This window comes from Gigantopelta aegis, chromosome 9, assembly GCF_016097555.1.
Source record: "Gigantopelta aegis isolate Gae_Host chromosome 9, Gae_host_genome, whole genome shotgun sequence".
Lineage (NCBI taxonomy): Eukaryota > Metazoa > Mollusca > Gastropoda > Neomphalida > Peltospiridae > Gigantopelta > Gigantopelta aegis.
In genome coordinates this window covers 40,343,830-40,365,980 of record NC_054707.1, presented here as the reverse complement: position 1 = coordinate 40,365,980, position 22,151 = coordinate 40,343,830, and the positions used below count along the sequence as shown (strand labels likewise).

At 39.2% G+C, this 22,151-nt stretch overlaps 1 protein-coding gene across 1 annotated transcript in view; it reads right to left on the bottom strand.

The window, feature by feature from the left end:
• The window catches only part of LOC121382202 (endothelin-converting enzyme homolog), a 49,325-nt gene extending 29,535 nt beyond the window's left edge, over positions 1 to 19,790 (bottom strand). The window contains exon 1 of the mRNA XM_041511727.1: positions 18,956 to 19,790. Coding sequence (XP_041367661.1) covers positions 18,956 to 19,666 — 711 coding nt within the window. The 5' untranslated portion in view covers positions 19,667 to 19,790. The remainder of the gene's footprint in view (positions 1 to 18,955) is intronic.
• Positions 19,791 to 22,151: the final 2,361 nt, after the last annotated feature.

Below are 22,151 nucleotides of genomic sequence, written 5' to 3'. Positions count from 1 at the left end.
ATATACACACATACACATACTGTACTCAACTGAAGAATTGGTAGTTGTAAAAATGATGTAAGAGGAAAGCATACTAAATTTAACTGAATTTGTCGCACACGCGCGCACACACGCACTCGCACACACACACACGCATACACACACAAACACACACACATACACACACACACACACACACGCACATACACACACTCACGCATACACACATACACATATACACACAATGCTACTGATTTCGATTAGCAACAAGGATTTTATATGCACAGACAGGGTGATACATACCACGCCCTTTGACATCAGACTTGGGGCACTGATTGTAATTGTTCAAGGTCGACGTAGATATGAAATTAAGAATAAGCTATTAAGGCCATAGAGATGGATCACGATGGTGCTTTAGAAACATGAACCATTAAGTATGCTTAATAATGGCACTTAACAAAATTGAGCATCCATTTAGATGATATATGGACTAAAAATACGCGTCCATAACAAACAAAAAATATATACCGCCATATCTTTACAATACAAAAGCAGGCCCTTTTGTGTATCCGGTATGTGGGGCACAGTAGGCCCTTTTGTATTGACGCATGTGACTAAAACGTGATACTAAGCTTCCAACCAATAAAAGTTAGTGACCTGTAGGTGTTAAATACTCGATATGTCGATGTTTCATTACTAACTCTCTCTCCCCCCCCCCCCCCACCCCACCCCAGGGTCGTGTAATAGTCCAATGGTAAAGCGCTCTACTGATGCGCGGTCAATCTAGGATCGATCCCCATCGGTGGGCCCGTTTGTGCTATTTCTCGTTCCAGCCAGTGCACATCTACTGGTATATCAAAGTCCGTGGTATTTGCTGTAATGTCTATGGTATGGCGTATATAAAAGATCCTTTGCTACTGAGACTACGATGTCGGAATTCCCACTTACTGATATGGTATTTGATTAAATTGTAATTCATACGTGACAATCAAAATCGCTCATATTAATTTTGTTGGTGATTTGGACAAAAATATCATGTACGTTTAGTACGTACTGGGATCTGTGTTGCATTTTTTGTTGTTGTTCTCTCTCTCTCCCTCTCTCTCTCTCTCTCTCTCTCTCTCTCTCTCTCTCTCTCTCTCCTCTCTCTCTCTCTCTCTCTCTCTCTCTCTCTCTCTCTCTCTCTCTCTCTCTCTCTCTCTCTCTCTCTCTCTCTCTCTCTCTCTCTTATAAGTATAGTATATTTAACAGTAAAGCGTTTACGTGACATCAAATTTAAACGTTCTAAAACTGACATAACTCATGGCACCCATTCGACTAGTGTTTCCGTGTGTATTACAATGTCGTGATGTTTGTTGTGCATATTATATCTGTTTTAATCTACTCATCTGACCTGTCGTATACGATACTAAACACAGTACTAGTGTATATATTTTTATTTATCATACGCAGCCGCCAGCAATGTGTTTATATGATTCATTTTATGCACACGACATTCGGTAAACAAAATACGAAAGACACATTTTTCGGTAAACAAAATACATAAGACACACTTGAGTGATTACAACGCATGGCTGAAACAAGTATTAGACCGCGGCAATAATTCATTGTAATATAATAATGTTCTTCCTTTCTTCCTATCTGCATGACGGGCTGCCTGTCTGCCGTCTGCCCGCTTGCCTACCCCTCCATACATGCGCCCCCACTGAACGCCTGTCCGCTTGCCTACCCCTCCTTACATGCGCCCCCACTGAACACTTGCCCGCTTGCCTACCCCTCCATACATGCGCCCCCACTGAACGCCTGTCCGTTTGCCTACCCTCCTTACATGCGCCCCCACTGAACGCCTGCCCGCTTGCATAGCCCTCCATACATGCGCCCCACTGAACGCCTGCCCGCTTGCCTACCCTCCTTACATGCGCCCCCACTGAACGCCTGCCTACCCCTCCATACATGCGCCCCCACTGAACGCCTGCCTACCCCTCCATACATGCGCCCCCACTGAACACCTGCCTACCCTCCATACATGCGCCCCCACTGAACGCCTGCCTACCCCTCCATACATGCGCCCCCACTGAACGCCTGCCTACCCCTCCATACATGCGCCCCCACTGAACACCTGCCTAACCTCCATACATGCGCCCCCACTGAACGCCTGCCTACCCCTCCATACATGCGCCCCCACTGAACGCCTGCCTACCCCTCCATACATGCGCCCCCACTGAACGCCTGCCTACCCCTCCATACATGCGCACCCACTGAACGCCTGCCTACCCCTCCATACATGCACCCCCACTGAACGCCTGCCCGCTTGTCTACCCCTCCTTACATGCGCCCCCACCGAACGCCTGTCCGCTTGCCTACCCCTCCATACATGCGCGCCCACTGAACGCCTGCCTACCCCTCCATACATGCGCCCCCCCCCCACTGAACGCCTGCCCGCTTGCCTACCCCTCCATACATGCGCCCCCACTGAACGCCTGCCCTTTCTATGTTTACATATTGCTATAATTTCCATAAATGTACACTATTTTAAGATCAACATTCTGTTGATAATATTGATGTTGTTTTTGTTGTTGTTGTTGTTGTTGATGATGATGATGATGATGATGATGATGGTTTAACCTGCTAATTTATACACCATCATGCACACCACGTCAAATGTGTATAGAATAAAAGAAAGGACTATTTTTAACTGACACCCAAGTCCATTGTTTAATCAGCATTAAAGTAAAATTAACTTTGTTTAACGACACCACTAAAGCACCTTGATTAAATACTTCGGTTATAATGCTGGAGGTCAAACATTTGATAATTGTGACGTCAGCGAAAATCTGCTATATTTTTCAGTTACCAGCAAGGGATCTTTTATATGCACTTTCCACAGACAGAACAGCACACACTACGGCTTTGATATACCAGTCGTGGAGCATTGGCTTGGAAAAGAAAGCAGTCAAAGAATGGGTCCTCAAATTTCGTAAAGAGATAATATATCCACCGGGTACTTTTGTCCAGTTATACTATGCATACTGACCATCAAAAGAAAGTAAGCTGACTGGTTTTTTTTTATTATTTACACTTAGTGCTGTTTGTGAACTGTGCTGTTCAGATTTTATGGCAATTATTGTGTATACTAGTGTCAATAGCTTGCCAAATTATTATACTTTGAAAATAAACACTCGATCAACAATCATTATGCAATCACTAAGCATTGTTTGGTATACTTTCTTTTGATCTTCAGATGAAATGAAATGCTTTTTCAGCAAAGTATAGCAGTGAGAGAACATTCATTTATAAAACTCCATTCCCGAATGACATCAGGAAGGAAGGAAATGTTTTATTTACGACACACTCAACACATTTTATTTACGGTATTGTTAAGGACCACACAGATATTGAGAGAGGAAACCCGATGTCGCCACTTCATGGGCTACTCTTTTCGATTAGCAGCATGGGATCTTTTATAGGCACCATCCCACAGACAGGATAGTATAGACCACGGCCTTTGTTACACCAGTTGTGGAGCACTGGCTGGAACGAGAAAAAAACCAATGGGCCCACCGACGGGAATCGATCCTAGATCGATCGCGCTTCAAGTGAGCGCTGTACCACTGAGCTACGTCCCGCCCCCCTCGAATTCCATTATACCTTTTTTTCTTTCTTTTTTTTGAAGATTATGAGGACTCGGATGTTGAGCTAGAATCCCTGGATGATATCAGTATACAGTGCGATGACGTGGACGTTTTGAAAATGGGCACCGCGTTTGTGATGCAAAATTTATATAATTACAAATATACTCAGGCTAGCGTTCTATCGACTGCAGTAGATCCCACCCCAATTAAATCTAAGTCACATTTCAGCACGTGACAAGTATGTAATAGATGGTACATATTTAATTATTTATTGCATCTCGGTCCACTGGTTCCTTTCTGATATAGCTTCTCATGTAACTTGTATGTCTTGCTTCAAAACATATTTGCATGTCAGAGACAGGACGTAGTCCAGTGATAAAAAAAAGCGCTCGATTGATGTGCGGTCGGCCTGGGATTGATCCCCGTCAGTGGGCCCGTGGTTTCGTTGTGAGGAGGCGGGACGTATCCCAGTGGTAAAGCACTCGCTTGATGCGCAGTCGGTTGGGGATCAATCCCCATTGGGCTATTTCTCGTTCAGCCAGTGCATCACGACTGGTATATCAAAAAACGTGGTATCTGCTATTCTGTCTTTGGGATGGTGCATATAAAAGATCCCTTGCTGCTAATGGAAACACTGTAGTGGGTTTCCTCTCTAAGACTATATGTCAAAATTACCAAATGTTTGACGATTAATAACCGATGATTAATATGACAATGTGCTCTAGTGGTGTCGTTAAATAAAACAAGAGAAAGAGATACAGACAGACAGACAGATAGACAGACAAACAGACAGGCAGAGACAGGCAGGCAGACAGTCAAACAGACAGACAGAGAGGGAGACAGGGCAGACAGACATACAGAGAGAGAGAGACAGAGAGACAGAGAGAGACAGACAGACAGAGAGAGACAGACAGAGAGACAGACAGAGAGACAGAGTCAGACAGACAGACAGAGAAAGGCAGACAGACAAAAAGAGAAAGACAGACAGACAGAGAGGGAGACAGAGAGACAGAGAAAGACAGAGAGATCTACAAACATACACAAACACACCTGTGTATCATCGTCACGTGTAGATCTATCTAATCCCCACATGACTCGAAGATCGCCTTACCAACTGAATAGAGATACATTTGTCAATTGTGACGCCTTGGGAATTCTTTATTCTTATTTATGTGAGTCAATCAAAACATGAACGTGTTGATTTGAGCATTATGCTAACTCTCTAAAAACATTGACGTCTAAGATTATTTCGGCCATGTCATCTAAAAACGTAGACTTCCATTGTACTCAGTTTACCGCTATCAAATGGGGAAGAGAAAATTACAAAACAAAATTAACCGATTCTAGTCTGTCGGAATTTTCCGGGGTTTTTCGGACCTTTTCCCCAAAACAGAGAATAGTGTATGTAGTCTAGTTCTTGTCAAACTACTACTCCTCTGCCACAAAGATAAAAACGAGCACGATCCCCACGTGATAACACCCTTTCCAAACATCCTGACCGTGAGGCAACACCGCCCATTGCCAAACGGTCCACTGTACCTCACCTAACACCACTACCTAACTTACCACCCACCCCTCCTATCCCATCTAACTCATGTACCAACAGTACTAACGGTAGTTCAGTACATCGTTTGGGAACTTCTTTTGCTAACGCATTAAAGTCCCCAACCGCCCCGAATCGCAACAAATTTTCGGCAAACAAAATACTATCAATTTCCCCCAATGCATCCTGAGGTGCAAGTAGAATGTTATCCAGGCTCCAGATTTAATCACTTTCGGACCATGGCCTCAAATTAAAAGAGCAAGTCTCAACCCGAAACCATTGTTCTTAACATTGGTATAAATTAAAAAGATCAAAATCCAACCAGTGCAATAAATCAGTTGGGAAACATGATAAGATCGATTCGGAAACGTTTCCCTAGGTCAAACTTAACTTTTCGGACAGACTTTTGGCTAGTAAAAAAACCTGCCTCAACCAAATGAATTTGGCTGCAAAAACAATGAGGGACATCAAAATTATACCTGTGCTTCACGCGAGTGATTTTGAGGTTGGCAGTACAACATTCACTGGACAGAAACAATTGCCAATAAACTTTATCGCAGTTGGATGAGGTACTTAAATTTAAATTAAGGCCGGGAAAGGGTAATGTCCACCCTGATTTAGGACTAGGAACTAACATTGTTAATTTAACTGGTGACACTAACCTTCTAACATCCGCTGAAAAATCATTACTGGCCAGTGGCCTGAATTTTGTTCCCACCCCAACCAAAAACAGGCTTAGAGGCTAAACTTGGCAATGCTGTAATGGATACGGCAGTTTTTTACAACAAAATGAAACTGGCCGATTGTTTTCGGCATTCAACTGGAGAAAAAATGCCATTCACGGAAAACTCGGGCTGGTTACCCCAAACTAGAGTAGATCCTGAAATCATTAAAGCTCATAAAAGGATAGTGGAGAAAGTGGGTGATATGACACTTTACACAAATCAGCAAACTATTTCTGTCATAGAACGTCGTTCTCTCACCAAACTACGCAAAAACCGCAAAATTGTTATTTAACCTGCAGCTAAGGGGTCAGCTACTATCATTCTATCAAGGGAGAACTATATCCGGGAAGCCCATCGACAGCTTAATAATTCAAAGTACTACAAAATATTAGACAAAGCGATTTGGCCTGAGAATTGTCAAAAGTTCAATGCAATTATTCAATGTCTAAACGATCAGGGACATATTACTAAAAAAAAAAAAGAGTGAAATATTTAGAAGCCAGGCCACAATCAAAAACGCGAAAATTTTATCAACTTCCAAAAATCAACAAGCCAGTCGATACATGCACTGATATTAACACACCACCCGGTCGTCCCATCATTTCAGACTGTGGATCAGAATCGTACAATATTTCAGAATACATAGACTTTCACTTAAAACCAATTGCAAATAGACATGAAAGTTTTGTGAAAAACACCGAAGATTCATTTTTGTTACCCTTGACATTGACTCCATGTACACCAACATCGGTATTGATGCGGGCATTGATTCAGTTAAGAGAGCATGTGATAAGTACCCGGATCCAAACAGACCAGATAAAAACATCATTGATCTGTTAGAATTAAGCCTAAAAAGAAATGATTTTGAGTTTGATGGAGAAATGTGGCAAATGTTTTTAGTCCAAATTTACCATCTATCTATGTCGCCGAATGGGAAGAGGCTGCTTTAAGGAAATCGAGTAAAACACCTCCTTTGTACCTCAGAAATCTCGATGATATACTTGAATACATTCCAAACAAGAATTTTGGAACTTGTTTGAGTTATTAAATTAACAGGATGACAATATCAAACTTAAGGCCACAATATCAGATAAATCAGTTGACTTTTTGGATGTAACAATTTATAAAGGTACATAGTTTGAAACATCAGGTTACCTAGACTACAAAGTGTTTTCGAAACCCACAGACACACACCAACTTCTTCACTGCAAGTCTTTTCACCCACGCCATACCTTTAAAGGCATTGTTAAATCTCAGATTATTAGATTTCACAGAAATTCGAGTAACAAAAAGAATTTTAATGAGATTTGTTCACTTTTATTTAGTGCTTTAAAACTTAGGGGATATTCAAAACGGTTTTTAAGAAACATTAAATCTGAACCTGTTCTAGAATTAGAAAATCCCCTTAGGGCAACTGAAGGCTATAAACCATATAAACTTCAGCATAATCAATCACCTCAAATAAGCACTGTCTCCTCTGCAACGTGTGACAAAACCAGATGTAGACTTCTTAACTTACTTAAAACGCAGTCGACTTTCAAAAGTCAACAGACCAAAATTGAATATCAAATTCGGACAGACTAGAACTGTGATTAAAAAAATGTAGTATATCTAATCACCAGTAATTTATGTTAAAAAAAAGAGTACAGAGAGAGAGAGAGAGAGAGAGAGAGAGAGAGAGAGAGAGAGAGAGAGAGAGAGAGAGAGAGAGAGAGAGAGAAACAGACCGACCGACCGACAGATAGAGACAGAAAGGGAGACAGAAAGACAGCGAAAGACAGCGAGAGACAAAGAGACGGGCAGACAGACATACAGAGAGAGAGAGAGAGAGAGAGAGAGAGAGAGAGAGAGAGAGAGAGAGAGAGAGAGAGAGAGAGAGAGAGAGAGAGAGATCTATAAACATACACAAACACGCCTATTTGTCATCGTCACGTGTAGATCTATCTAATCCCCGCATGACTCGAAGATCACCTCACCAACTGAATAGAGATACGTTTGTCAATTATCACGCTTTGGGAATTCTATATTCTTATCTATTTGTCACAAGATTGCCTTATCATGCTAGCAGGGTATCCACGAGTACTCGAGGGCCGAGACGTAGCCCAGTGGTACAGCGCTCGCTCGATGTGCGGTCGGTCTGAGATCGATCCCCGTCGGTGGGCCTATTAGGCTATTTCTCGTTCCAGCCAGTGCACCACGACTGGTATATCAAAGGCCATGGTATGTACTATCTTGTCTGTGGGATGGTGCATATAAAAGATCCCTTGCTGCTAATCGAAAAGAGTAGCCCATGAAGTGGCGACAGCGGGTTTCCTCTCTCAATATCTGTGTGGTTCTTAACCATATGTCTGACGCCATATAACCGTAAATACAATGTGTTGAATGCGTCGTTAAATAAAACATTTCTTTTTTCCACGAGTACTCGAGTACTTGAGAAGGGGCCGGGTCTAGCAAGACTCGAATATCCGTGCAAAGAAGTGCACTCTCATTTTATAATTATATTGTTTTACGTCATTTGGCCAAATGCTTGCTGCCGGTTACATTATAGGGCTATCAGACATCGAGGGAAAACAAAAGTTGTGGAATGTGTGGAATGCAATACAATGGCATGATTTGCCATCCATGTTCAGCGCTGGAATTAAGATGCATAATGCTATTTTACTTTCTTCAACAGTCTAATTATCATCTAAGTGGCGTGAGGCAAGTAAAAGGCACATGTTTTACATTAAACATCGTGGTGGATATACAATGTCTGTTTGTTTTGTTTAACGACACCACTAGAGTACGTTGATTTATTAATTATGGATGTCAGACATATTGGTGATTTTGACATATAGTCTCAGAGTGGAAACCGAGATCTTTTTCCATTAGTAGCAAGGGATCGTTGATATGCACCATCCCACAGATAGGACAGCACATACCACGGCCTTTGATGTGACAGTCGTGGTGCACTGGCTGAAACAAGAAATAGTCCAATGCGCCCACCGACGGGGATCGATCCCAAACCGACCGCGCATCAAGCGAGCGCTTTACCACTGGGCTACCTCCCGTCCCTTGATATACAATGTACAATGTGTTTACAAATAAAACATATAAGCAGCTGTTCTAACCAGTGCTCCACGACTAATATATCAAAGGTCGTGGTATGTGCTATCCTTTCTGTGGGATGGTGCAAATAAAAGATCCCTTGCTACTAATGGAAAAATGTAGCAGGTTTCCTCTCTAAGACTATAATATATATATATATATATATACATATATATTATGTCAAAATTACCAAATGTTTGACATCCAATAACCGATGGTTAATAAATCAATGTGCTCTAGTGGTGTCTTTAAAGAAAAAACAAACTTTATCTTTATTACGTACTTTCTGGCAGATAGATAATCTGGTTCTATTTGCATCCTACGAAAACTATCGAAGCTGACAGACAGATATATAGACTAATAGGCACATACCATTTAATAGATTTGCTGAATGATTTTATTATAGCAAGCCTAATTTTTCGCTGAAAATCGCAGTTCCATTTTTTGGTTGAACTGTAGTGTATACGCATAACGACTGTATATTAAATAAACAGTTGCTTTTAGTCTGTAAACATCATTTTATGTTTTGGTACAAGGAAGGCCGGAAGGAATGTTTTAACACATTTTAATTACGGTTATATGGCCACACAGATAATGTGAGGGAAAACCCGCTGCTGCCACGCAATGGTCCTCTTCTATTAGGTTAGGTCAGGTCAGGTCAGGTCAGGTCAGGTCATAGGTTTTAACGTGCACATTCAGAACAAGCTGTTGTAGCACACGCCTGTCATGGGCGCAGGTATCGTCTTTCGCCAACTACTCCGTCCAGGGCCCAATTCCACGAAACGATCTTAGCCCTAAGGTTACCTTAAGTGCATAGCTACCCTGTGTACTTAAGTTGATCTTAGGGCTAAGATAGCTTCGTGGAATGGGGCCCAGGACAGGAAAAGGTTTGGGATGAGTGAGAGAGGGGGTCGCCGGCGCTGGCATGTGCAAGGGAGCACACGCAGCCCGACCAGGGTCGATAGCGGGCGAGGGTTGGTTTTGGTGCTATTGAATTTGCAAATATCCCGTAGGATTAAAGCAAATTAGAAAATGTTGCGTAATTTAGAATGGTTCATAAAAATTGAAAATGGAGCTAATTGGTTGATTTGACTTAGTTGATGGAAAGGTAGCTCCTTGCTAGAACCGTTTGGGATTGGGTAGAGTAAGCCGGTATTCTTTTGTCTGACTCCCTCTGGGTGCGAGTGCAAGTGCGTATTAGGGAGCCAGTTTTCTTTTGCACCGCTCCCCATGGAACGTAGTGCAGTGGTGATGGACCATTGAAGGTAGTTTGGATGCATTGTTATCATTATCAACAAGGCAGCTTTTATATGCAACACCCCACAGACAGGATAATACACACCACGGCCTTTGTTACACCAGATGCGGAGCACTGGTTGGTACGAAAAATAGCTCCGTGGCCCATCGAGGGCGGGGGTGGGGGTCCAGCCTAGACCGACTGCTAATCAGGCGACGTTTACATGTGTTTACAAAATGGGTCATTTTTTATTACAAAATGGGTCGTTTATTACAAAATCGGCCTTAAAATACGTCCGGCCCCCCGTGCTTAGGTGCAATGCAGCCTAAAGCGCCGTGTAAACGCAATAAAAAAGACAGTGTGTTCGTGTGCAACATACCGACAGCATAGTAGTTGTATCAAATAACCGTAAACCTAGCTCAGGTCGGTTTAGGGCGGGACATAGCGCAATGGTTAAGTGCTCGCCTGATGGGCCTGTTGGGCTATATCTCGTTCCAGCCAGTGCAACACGACTGGTAGCTATATCAAATGATGTGGTATGTGTTGTCCTGTCTGTGGGATGGTGCATATAAAAGATCACCTGCTACTAATGAAAACATGTGCTGTCCTAGGATGAGGAGCCGTCGGAAGTCGACACCTGACGCCCATGACATGCGTGCGCTACAGCAGCTTGCTCTGAGTGTGCACGTTAAACCCATGACCATGACCATGACTAATGTAAAAATGAAGCAGGTTTCCTTTCTCTAAGACTATATGTCAAAATTATCAAATGTATGCCAGCCAATTTAGCCAATGATTAACAAATCAACGTACTCTAATGGTGTCGTTAAACAAAACAACTTTAACTTCGTCTGGATCCAACAAGAAATTTGCAGACAGGTCACAAATCAAGGACGATCGTGAGATGAGTAAGATTTGCACACGGCGAATGTAACCGGAAACCTCTGGTCACCTGTGACAAATAGGATCACCATGTTCTGTTGCTGGGTCCCGTTTTATAAAGCAATCTTAGCGTTGATATCGCCTTAAAGCTGAATCCTATCTGGATTATTTTAGGAATCATTGATTTCAATCGCTGTATCCTAACCGCACGCGTACGGCGCGACGAATAAATCTCGTCGCATCGCACACGTCTGGTTAGGATGCAGCTTAATTACATGAGGTAGCTGTGTACTTAAAGGGACATTCCTGAGTTTGCTGCAACTTTTAAGATGTTACCGACTAACAGAGACTTTTTAACAATTGTAATTACATATCAAATATATTTTTCTGCATAAAATATTAGTGGCTGTATATTAAAAGTGTTTCTGATCGTTCTAATATTTGTACTAGGTTAAATTTCATTTTATTTCCTAAAATATAATTTTTACGAAATTATTTGAAAACAGAATCCAGTTTGGGCTCCTTACAAATATTAAGACGACCAGAAACACACTGAATATACAGACACTGATATTCTAAACAAGAAAATATATTTAATATGTAAGTTTAATCGTAGAAATATTTTATTAGCAAACTCAGTAATGTCCCTTTAAAGCTGTATCCGATCTAATTAAAATTAGCTCCACTGGTTAATTACTATACAGCAGTAGAACTAATTTTAATCAGATTGCGCAATACCCTAACTGAACGCATGAGACGCTAGCGATATTTATAGAAACGGAGCGGATCGGATAATTTTGTCATGCTCATATACATGTACCACGAAGGTTTCGAGCATGTCTGTCCTGTCTCTGGATAGCCAGGGATATGACTGTGGAAAGAATTTTTAGAAACCATTGATTTCAATTGCTGCATCCTAACCGCACACGTACGGCTCGACAGATTAATTAAAGCTGTATCATAACCGGACGCGAGCGATGCGAGCGATTATTTTAGAAATCATGATGTCAATCGCCGTATCCTAGCTTGTGGTTAGGATGCGACAGTTGACATCAATACCGATAGGAATTGTTTCTATTTTTCTCTCGCGATACGAGCGACAAACATATATTATTTAAACCAATCAGACAAGTTTGATTTGGGGGCTTCAAATGTCGATAACAATTTTAAAATGGAGTCGTTATGGTCGCGATTATTTTAGAAAATATTGATTTCAATTGCCGTATCCTAACCATACGCGTGCGACGCGACAGATTATGTAATGTATGATATTGAAGCGACGGACACGATAAAACCTTCGAATGAGTTATTTAATTTCATGAATGAGCCTAACAATTTATTAAATAAAGGAATTTCCCACGATAGAAACAACCAGGACATTGGTAGACCAAATAGCCATGGATATAAACTAACTGAATTTTACAAAAATAGTAACATGTATATTGTTAATGGAAGAGTTTGTAAGGATAAAAATATTGGTAAAGTTACATGTAAGGGAACCAGTGTTGTCGATTATGCTATAGCCTCGATATGTGTATTGAAGAAAATTACAAAATTTTAAGTTCTTGATTTTGAACCCTTATTTTCGGACATTCATAGCCCGCTATTTATTTCCTTGAATGTTTTAACAACGAAACAACAAGATGAAGAAGATTACGAGGAACATGAATTAGAGTCACGAAAATGGAATAAACACCTGGCTGATAAATATAGTGAAAATATAAACAGAGAAGCTCTCAACTCAGTCTATTAATTCGGAACTAGATAAGCTGAGTGAACAGTTTTCAAAACAACAGCTGAACGTCACAGTGGACAATATTAGCAAACTATGTGTGGCCACAGCAGTTAATACATTTGGCTACACACGACGTAATGCTAGACCCAAGCGCAGAAATAACAAGACGTGGTTCGGCAATCAATGCAGGTTATTTAGAAGAAAATACACGGAGGCCAGGACAGCCTACAAGAAACAGAAAACAATTGAGAACAAACAACGACTTCTAAACGCCAGTAAACAGTACAAGAATATAATAATGAAACACTTGAGAAGACACAACTGGAAGACTGAACAGAAACTTGCAGATCTTAACCAATATGACACACGGACTTTTTGGAATCTGTTAAAGGAAAATAGAGATAACTGTAATTCACCACCTGTAGAAACACTTTATCAGTACTTTAAAGATGTAAATGGCAGTGATGACTCCACTTCCAAACCAGAATATACAACAGAGTCGGAAAATAACGGTACATTAAATTCCCCTATATTACAGGAAGAAATACTTACTGCTGTAAAAAAAATCTTTAAAATAACAAAGCTTCGGGTTTAAATAAAATAATTAATGAATATATTAAGCAAACTATTGATTGTATGATTCATATATATGTAAAACTTTTTAATTCAGTATTTGAAAACGGTATTTTTCCTGACTCATGGTAAGTTGGTATAATCAAACCAATTTACAAAAGTGGTGATAAAAATAATCCAGAAAATTATAGACCTATTACATTACTTAGCTGTCTTGGAAAACTTTTTACCGCTGTGTTGAATAATAAACTAAAACTGTATATTGAAACAAATAATATATTATCTGAAATTCAAGCAGGATTCAGGAAAGACTATTCTACAAATGACCATATCTTCACTCTATGGACTGATCGAACTGATAAAAGCACGAAAGAAAAAACCTTTTTTTACATTTATAGATTTTAGTAAAGCATTTGATTCAGTTCGGAGAATTGGACTTTGGGGTAAATTAATTCAAAAAGGTATAAATGTTTTCAAGTAATCTATAATATGTATCAGAACATTACGTCTTGTGTCAGCGCACATAATTCATTAACAGATTATTTTCCTTGCTGTGTTGGCGTTAGACAAGGTGAAAATGTATCTCCTCTGCTATTCCCCTTGTTTCTTAACGATACAGAAGATACATTTAAAAGGAATGACTGCCATGGCATTTGTATAAATGAAATGTTCAGTGATTCCTTAATATATACGTCAATTGTTCTCTTTGTTTTACTTTATGCTGATGACACGGTACTCGTTGCAGATAATTACCAAGATATGCAAAAATCACTAAATGTTTTTCATTCTTATTGCACGAAATGGAAACTAACAGTAAATTGTAAGAAGACAAAAGTTTTAATTTTTATGGCAATAAGAAAGATTGTAAGAAAGTATTTTATCTTGGAAATACGAAGCTTGATAATGTAGAAGGTTGCAAATATCTTGGTATTATATTCCACAAATCAAACAGATTTACTAAGGCAAGAAACATGTTATATACACAGGCACAAAAGGCTATGTACTTCGTTCTAAGACAAGGCATATATTATAATATTTCCATACAGTGTCAGCTAAAATTATTTGATCGCATGGTTTTACCAGTCCTTTTATATGGTAGCGAAATTTTGCGTTTTGAAACTCTGTCATTAATAGAAAAATTATGTAACCAGTTTTTAAAATTGTTATTACCTGTAAGGAAATCAACACCATTGTACATGCTATATGGAGAACTTGGACGTTATCCAGTTTATATCACTGTAAAATTAAGAATGATTTCTTTCTGGTGTCGATTAATCACTGGAAAACAGTTCCAGTTATCATTACTAGTCTATAAATTATTACTTAATGATGTGAACAATAATGTTTTTAATCACAAATGGATTATGTTTGTAAAATCAATTTTAGATGATGTTGGTTTTACATATATATGGTCCTTACAGTGCAATAGTATTACCTATTTCCACAAGGCTTACTGATCAATACTTACAATCATGGTACACTCACGTTAATAATTCATCCAAAGCTTCAAATTATAAATTATTTAAAAATACTGTTGCATTTGAGACATATCTCACACTTATAGAGAAAAAACACTGGTGTCCATTATTACGATTCAGATTTTCAAATCATAATCTTCTTAATGAAACTGGCAGATGGAAAAATGTATCACTAAACAATTGGATATGTCCATTATGAGTTTCATTGTATATTTACATGCATGTTTTTTAAGAATGAAAGAAATCGCTATTTACCCGCGTTCTGTCAATCAAAACCAAATATATATAAATTTTATAAATTATTTAACTGAAAAAAAAGCTGGTGTCCTTAGAAAACTTTCTATATTTTGTAACTTAGTTATGGATACTTTCAAACCCTCTGGCTGATTTTCTGTGTGTTTTTCTATTTATGTATGTTATTGTATTTCTCCGTCTTGTCACAATGTATTAATTGTTCTATGTAAACATGTCCTCATATGCCGTAGGATACGGCCTGAGTGTGAATAAAGTTCAGTTTAGTTCAGTCGTACGCGTGCAGTTAGGATACGGCGATTGAAATCAATTATTTCTAAAATAATCGCTCGCGTCGCTCGCGTCCGATTAGGATATAGCTTTAGATTGCTTCGTAAAACGGGGATCCAGAAAGACAAAAGTAAAATGACTTTTAAAATTGGCATCTCCAATGTTACTGACACCTATTAACAGTATGCGTAGCTATCATATATCAATTGGAGCAAGGGATTATCATCCATATTGTCAAATTTCTACTTCTTCTTGTTTTTTTTACACTACATTATTAAATATATAAATTACAATGTCAATACGTTAGGTGCGGCTATGCATTTAGTAACCATTACCTTTTTTTAAAAGTTAAAAAAAAAGTCAGTTTGTTTTGTTTGACGACACCACTAGGGAACATTGATTTATTAATCATCGGCTATTGGATGTAAAACTTTTGGTAATTCTGACATATAGTCTTAGAGAGAAAACCCGCTACATTTTTCTATTAGTGGTAAGGAATTTTTTATATACACCATCCCACAGACAAGATAGCACATACCACAGCCTTTAATATACCAGTCGAAGCATTAATTATCAAGAAACAGATTGTCAACTTTCGAGCACAGACTGCAGTCGCCTTGGACGTAAGTACGACTATATATTTTATTTGTAACCATATACATACTTTAAAACAATTTCTATGAGAATTTAAGGTTTTAAAATACCCGGTATATTTACATAAACAATTTACAGCCGATTTTCAAAGTAATTTTATTCAGCAACAGAACTTTGTCTCAGGTTACCTGAGCACGTTTCTCCGTGTGCCGACTTTTTAAGTCGCACAATCGTTATTGTATTTGATTGCGAAATGATTGCTGTGTGGGTTGTTTTGTTTTGTTTTGTATTTTGTTTTTTTTGTTTTGTTTTGTTCGGTTTGGTTGATTGGTTCGTTGGTTTTTGTTTTTGTTTTTGTTTTTTTGTTTTTTTTGGTATTGTTTTTGTTTTTGTTTTTGTTTTTGCTTTGGGGTTGTTGTTGTTGTTGTTTTGGGTTGGGTTTTTTTTTGGGGGGGGTCTTTCTTCTTCTTTTTTTCTTCTTTTTTTTTTTGGTTGGTTTGTTTGTTTTTTGTTGGGGGGTTTTAATGGTGTTTTTGTTTTCTTCTTTTCTTTTGTTAATCCCAACTGTCGGGGTCTGATCTGTATTATCACAAGGACGACCGGAGCTAGGCTTTAGATGCCGGGTTTTGGTAAAATTAGCACTGATGCTCTGGTCAGACATATAACCGGCCTCGGTGGCGTCGTAGTTAGGCCATCGGTCTACAGTCTGGTAGGTACTGGGTTCGGATCCCAGTCGAGGCATGGGATTTTTAATCTAGATACCGACTCCAAACCCTGAGTGAGTGCTCCGCAAGGCTCAATGGGTAGGTGTAAATCACTTACACCGACCAGTGATCCATAACTGGTTCAACAAAGGCCATGATTTGTGCTATCCTGCCTGTGGGAAGCGCAAATAAAAGATCCCTTGCTGCTAATCGGAAAGAGTAGCCCATGTAGTGGCGACAGCGGGTTTCTTCTCAAATTCTGTGTGGTCCTTAACCATATGTCTGACGCCATATAACCGTAAATAAAATGTGTTGAGTGCGTCGTTAAATAAAACATTTCTTTCTGGTCAGACATAAAGTAAATACTACCCAACCAAATACCAAAGTAGACGACTGGTAACGTGTGGCTAAGCTGCTACTAATAGATTATGAATCTAGGAAAGGGTGGTTAGGGTGGGTAAGAAGTCGAAAACGACATATAGAGCATAAAGGAGAATAAAAATAAGAAGAAAAAAAAGAGAGAGAAAAAATAGATTGTGAATTTTTTCATGTACTGTTTCCATGGTTTGACCATAACGTTTAATTGTTTTTGTTTTGTTTTGTTTTGTTGTGGTGTTGTTGTTGTTGTTGTTGTTGTTGTTGTTTCTTTGCTTTGTTTTCTGTACTGGTATTTAAAAAAGACCATGAAAAACGTCCGATTTTGAATGATCACCACAACTGGTCAATGGCCGTGGTATGTGTTTTCCTGTCTATGGGAAAGTGCATATAAAAGATCCCTTGCTACTAATGAAACAATATAGCGGTTTTCCTCTCTAAGACTATATGTCATATTACTAAATGTTTGACATCAAATAGCCGAGAGATTAATTAATCAATGTGCTCTAGTGGTGTCGTTAAATAAAAACCGGAACTTCTTCTCTTTTTTTGCTATTATCTTCTCGTTCCAACCAGCGCACCACAACTGGTCAAAGGCCGTGGTATGTGTTTTCATGTCTGTAGGAAAGTGCATATAAAAGATGCCTTGCTGTATTAAGAAAAATGTAGCGGGTTTCCTCTGACGACTACGAGTCAGAAATATCAATTGTTGACATTGACTAGCCGATGATTAATTAATCAATGTGCTTCAGTGGTGTCGTTAAACAAAACAAACTTTAAACTTTTTTTGTAGTTATCTTGTTTTAAAACATAATCCGTACTCAACAAATGGAAATTGGGAGGTAAGGGCGAGGCGCTAGCCCGTATTGTTCATTGAAAGAGGTAGTGTCAGTCTTGACTGTTCCTTCAAAGAAGTGACATGGCCTTCATTGTCCATCGAAAGGAAACCGCTTGGCTCAGAAAACTTTGGGAGAAAAAAAAAACCTGTTGTAAGCATCGACATCTCTCTCACTAGTCAACAATGTTCTGAATAGACGACAAGGATATAGCTGAACAGTGCGCTTGAACTTTAAATCGCTATAAACACAAAAATAAATCAAAATGAATGAATGAAAGGTTGTGAGTCGCCGTGTTTCACACAATGGGGAATGAATTAATAATAATAATAATAATAATATGTCCAAGCACTCGGACAACACGCAGCTGACCGGTGTCCTGTGAAAACCAGTTGGTGTTTTGATACAACTACCCGCGAGTACAATTCATATGTCTCATTCCATTGTGTATTTGCAAAGATCAAGGTCAATTCATTTCAGGTAATGAATCTAATAGGTTTATCGTACTAGCTGTTGGGAATTTGTTCGGTGTTTTGTAGTGGTGTGAAAGAAGAAACAGAGTAAAGGTATTACCATTATTTTATGCGTGTTAGAAAATGTTTTAGTAAATAAATGGAACTTGATTAAATGAGGACAGGGGTCTATATTTAAATGTTGGTGCATTCATCTGCACTAGAATGAACATTTAGTTATCTTCGTCTGTTACAGAATGAAATTACGTTTTTAAGCAATTATTTTTAGCTCGTTCATAAGTGGAAGTGTATTTAAATGCTTCAAGCGATGGCTACCCAGATTACAACTATTATATATAATTATACGAATACATTGTTGGTCATGCTGATGATTATCTACAATACACTAATCACTTATACTCCAGCTTGTCACAAAAGCAACATTTACACTTCCAGAAAACATTCTTCAATAAAAACATATATGCCCATTATTATACTTACCTTTTCTGACACCCAATGGTCGATGTGTATTTTTTGTGCTGGGGTGTCGTTAAACATTCATTCATTCATTCATTCATTCATTCAATAAAAACATGTTCACCTCTATCCTTTTCTTGGTAATGTCTTCATAATCATATCCTGGATACGGAGTGAACAGTGCCGTTGTTAAAAAGTCTGTCTGCACAGTTTTCAGAGCTTTGTTAATATCAAATTCCGCCTGTTTCCAGTTTCCAAACACGTACCAACCATTCATTTTCGGAATAATCTTATCTATAACCGGTTTACCCTTTTGCCTTTCTTTAGAAAATTCGTCCATGCAGGACTGGTAAAGTTCCTTCAGTTTTCGTTCAGACGATGACTCCGAGTATCTATCGATGGGCTTCAACAGCAATGATTCCACTTTTCTTTCGTTGTTCTTCTCCAGGTCGGTCAAGGTACTATGCAAGCCGTTTACCGCATCTACCTTGTGGGTGTTTGCAAAATTTCCACATGCATATTGGTAGAAATCGTCACACGGATCCACGGATGTATTCATGTTCTCCATTGCATGGGCAGCGATTTTCAGACACGGAGGGACGAGACAGAACTGTCCGTTATTTCCAGTCTGGGCACTAGAACTTGGACCGGAGGCATTTGCTTTCGTCTTTGCTTTTTCTACGGACAACAGAGCTGCGAGTATGATGCAAATTACTGCTAATCCAATTAAGAGCGCCATAATTACAATCTCCCGTAGACCGATTCCCAATCGCCGAAATGTTTTTATTATCGGTTTTTCGTCGTCGCTCATGATGTTAAACATGCTGCCTGTCATACTGAATCTAGTCGCCTAGCATTTCACGAAAACGTCAACTTTAACTATCTGTAGAGCGTTTCGTGTTGCATCTGCCAGTATCAGGATTCGCCTTCTGGTTTTGTTAGGGTGGTATAGTAATACCCGTCTCGTGACCGTGCACAAACACATACACATATATATAGACCACTTTACAGAGGGCAGGTACACTCTGTGTAAGAAGACAAAAATAGAAGAATGTTTTAGGCAGTTGCTCGCTGAATGCTTTGTTGACGCTGTCGTACCCGTGGATTATAGAGTCCCAACGACTGTACACGAATAGTGCGGCTGGTCGGTGAAAGATAATGAATTTTATGTTCTCAAACACTCGTATACAATATATACACGATCATCAGTGGAGAATTTTTGGGTTAGGCGTTGCATTTCAACTGTAAAGAATAAGACGTATTTCTCATTCAAACGTGTTCAATTATGCTCGTGCATAACTCCTATTAAGATTCAAGGACGCTGTATTTGGCACATACACATACAGATGTTAGGGCTATTTGTCCAGGATAGAGGTCAGTCGTAAGTTAAGTCATTTCGGGTAGGTGAGTGGAGAGAGACACAGACGGGCAGACAGACAGACAGACAGACAGAGAAAGAGAGATAGAGACCGACCAGTGTAGTGATCATATATCTCACCACTAAACTGTGTAATTACTTGTCGTTGATACTGGAATCGATGGCATAAATTAAAGGTTCTCTGCAAAGTCCAATGAAAATCCGTCCCTAGCCCGACGGTAATAGGCCATAGAATAAATTGCAAATTTACCCATTATATTTTTATAACAATGTTATTTTTAACAAAATATTTCTTGGGACGTTATTTAATATCCATTAAAGGACGATTTTCATTTCAATATTGGCTGGGTGAGATGCCTTCCAAACTGTCCTGTATTGTGTGTTGTATTTGTATTTGTTTTTTTGTTTGTTTTTTTGTTGTTGTTGTTGTTGTTGTTTTTGTGTGTGTGTGTGGGGGGGGGGGGGGTTTTTTTGTGGGGGTTTTTGGGGGAGGGGTGTTTTTGTTTGTTCGGTTTTTATTGTTGTTGTTGTTGATTTGTTTTTGTTTTTTGGATGTTGTTGGGGTTTTTTTGTTTGGAGTTTTTTGGGGGGTTGGGGGTTCTGTGTTTTTTTTTTTTTTATATTGTTGTGTCTTTTTTTTGTGTGCTGTGCATTTATTATTGTTGTTTTTATCAGTGTTGTAAGCTATATTACATACGGTCTGTTCCAGAACTTATCACATGACATGGGACGGAGCATGGACGTAGCACAGTGGTAAAGCGCTCGCTCGATATGCGGTCGATCTGGGATCGATCCCTGTCGGTGGGCCCATTGGGTTATTTATCGTTCCAACCAGTGCACCACGACTGGCATATCAAAGGTCATGGTATGTACTACCCTGTCTGTGAAATGGTGCATAGAAAAAAGATCCCTTGCTGCTAATCGAAAAGAGTAGCCCATGAAGTGGCGACAGCGGGTTTCCTCTCTCAATATCTGTGTGGTCCTTAACCATGTCTGACGCCATATAACCGTAAATAAAATGTGTTGATTGCGTCGTTAAATAAAACATATCCTTAATTCCTTCTTTATCACATGGGGCAGGCTTTTATACATTAATATGCACATAACGGAAAGCTGATTAAAATTAGTTCTACTGGTCTACCAGTAGATATAACAGCATTGCGTGGACTCCCATGTCCAGGTGACATTTCATCTATAAATAGCAATTTAAATATCGACCAATTACACTTCGCCTTTTATAAAGTTATTCGGGAGCATACGAATTCTAAAAATATCGGGCGAGACTACTTATGCAATAGGCGAACTTGTTGGTCTATTTCAACATTGAAAAAAAATGGGGGGAAGTGCAATAATAAACTCTGGATTGTATACTAGTATAAACAGATTTTATGTCTATACCATCACCGTGCATCACGGGGTTGTTGTTGTTTTTTTCGTCTTGAAACCAATTTTATATAAAATTTTATATTGAAATTAGTTTCCGGCATACTTCGTAATTCACCCGAATCATAATCCCGAATATTTTCAAATTCTTTTCAAATCACTGGCATGATTTTGCATGTAAGGTTTTGATTGGTCGAATGAAAGGTCAACTGGACATGAGCTCCAACGGGCTGTTGTTAGAGCCACATGTAATAGTGGAGCTAATTTTAATTAGATTGCACATAACGGATTGCACATAACGGCCAACAAAATCAAATTACACTTAAAACTAAAAAGAGACTATCCTGTGGTTCGCTGTCATTGTTAAGATGTTTCCGGTTCACAAATCGTTTTGGACCACAAAGACGGCACATATCTTTTCTTCTTTTTCTTTACAGAAAGCCTATTGGCGTCTGTATATTAAAAGTGTTTGGGGTTCCTAACATTTGCAGTAGCTCAAGCTTCATTCATTTCCTTTATTATTGGGAAGTAAAATGAAGTTTGGGCTGCTACAAAAATT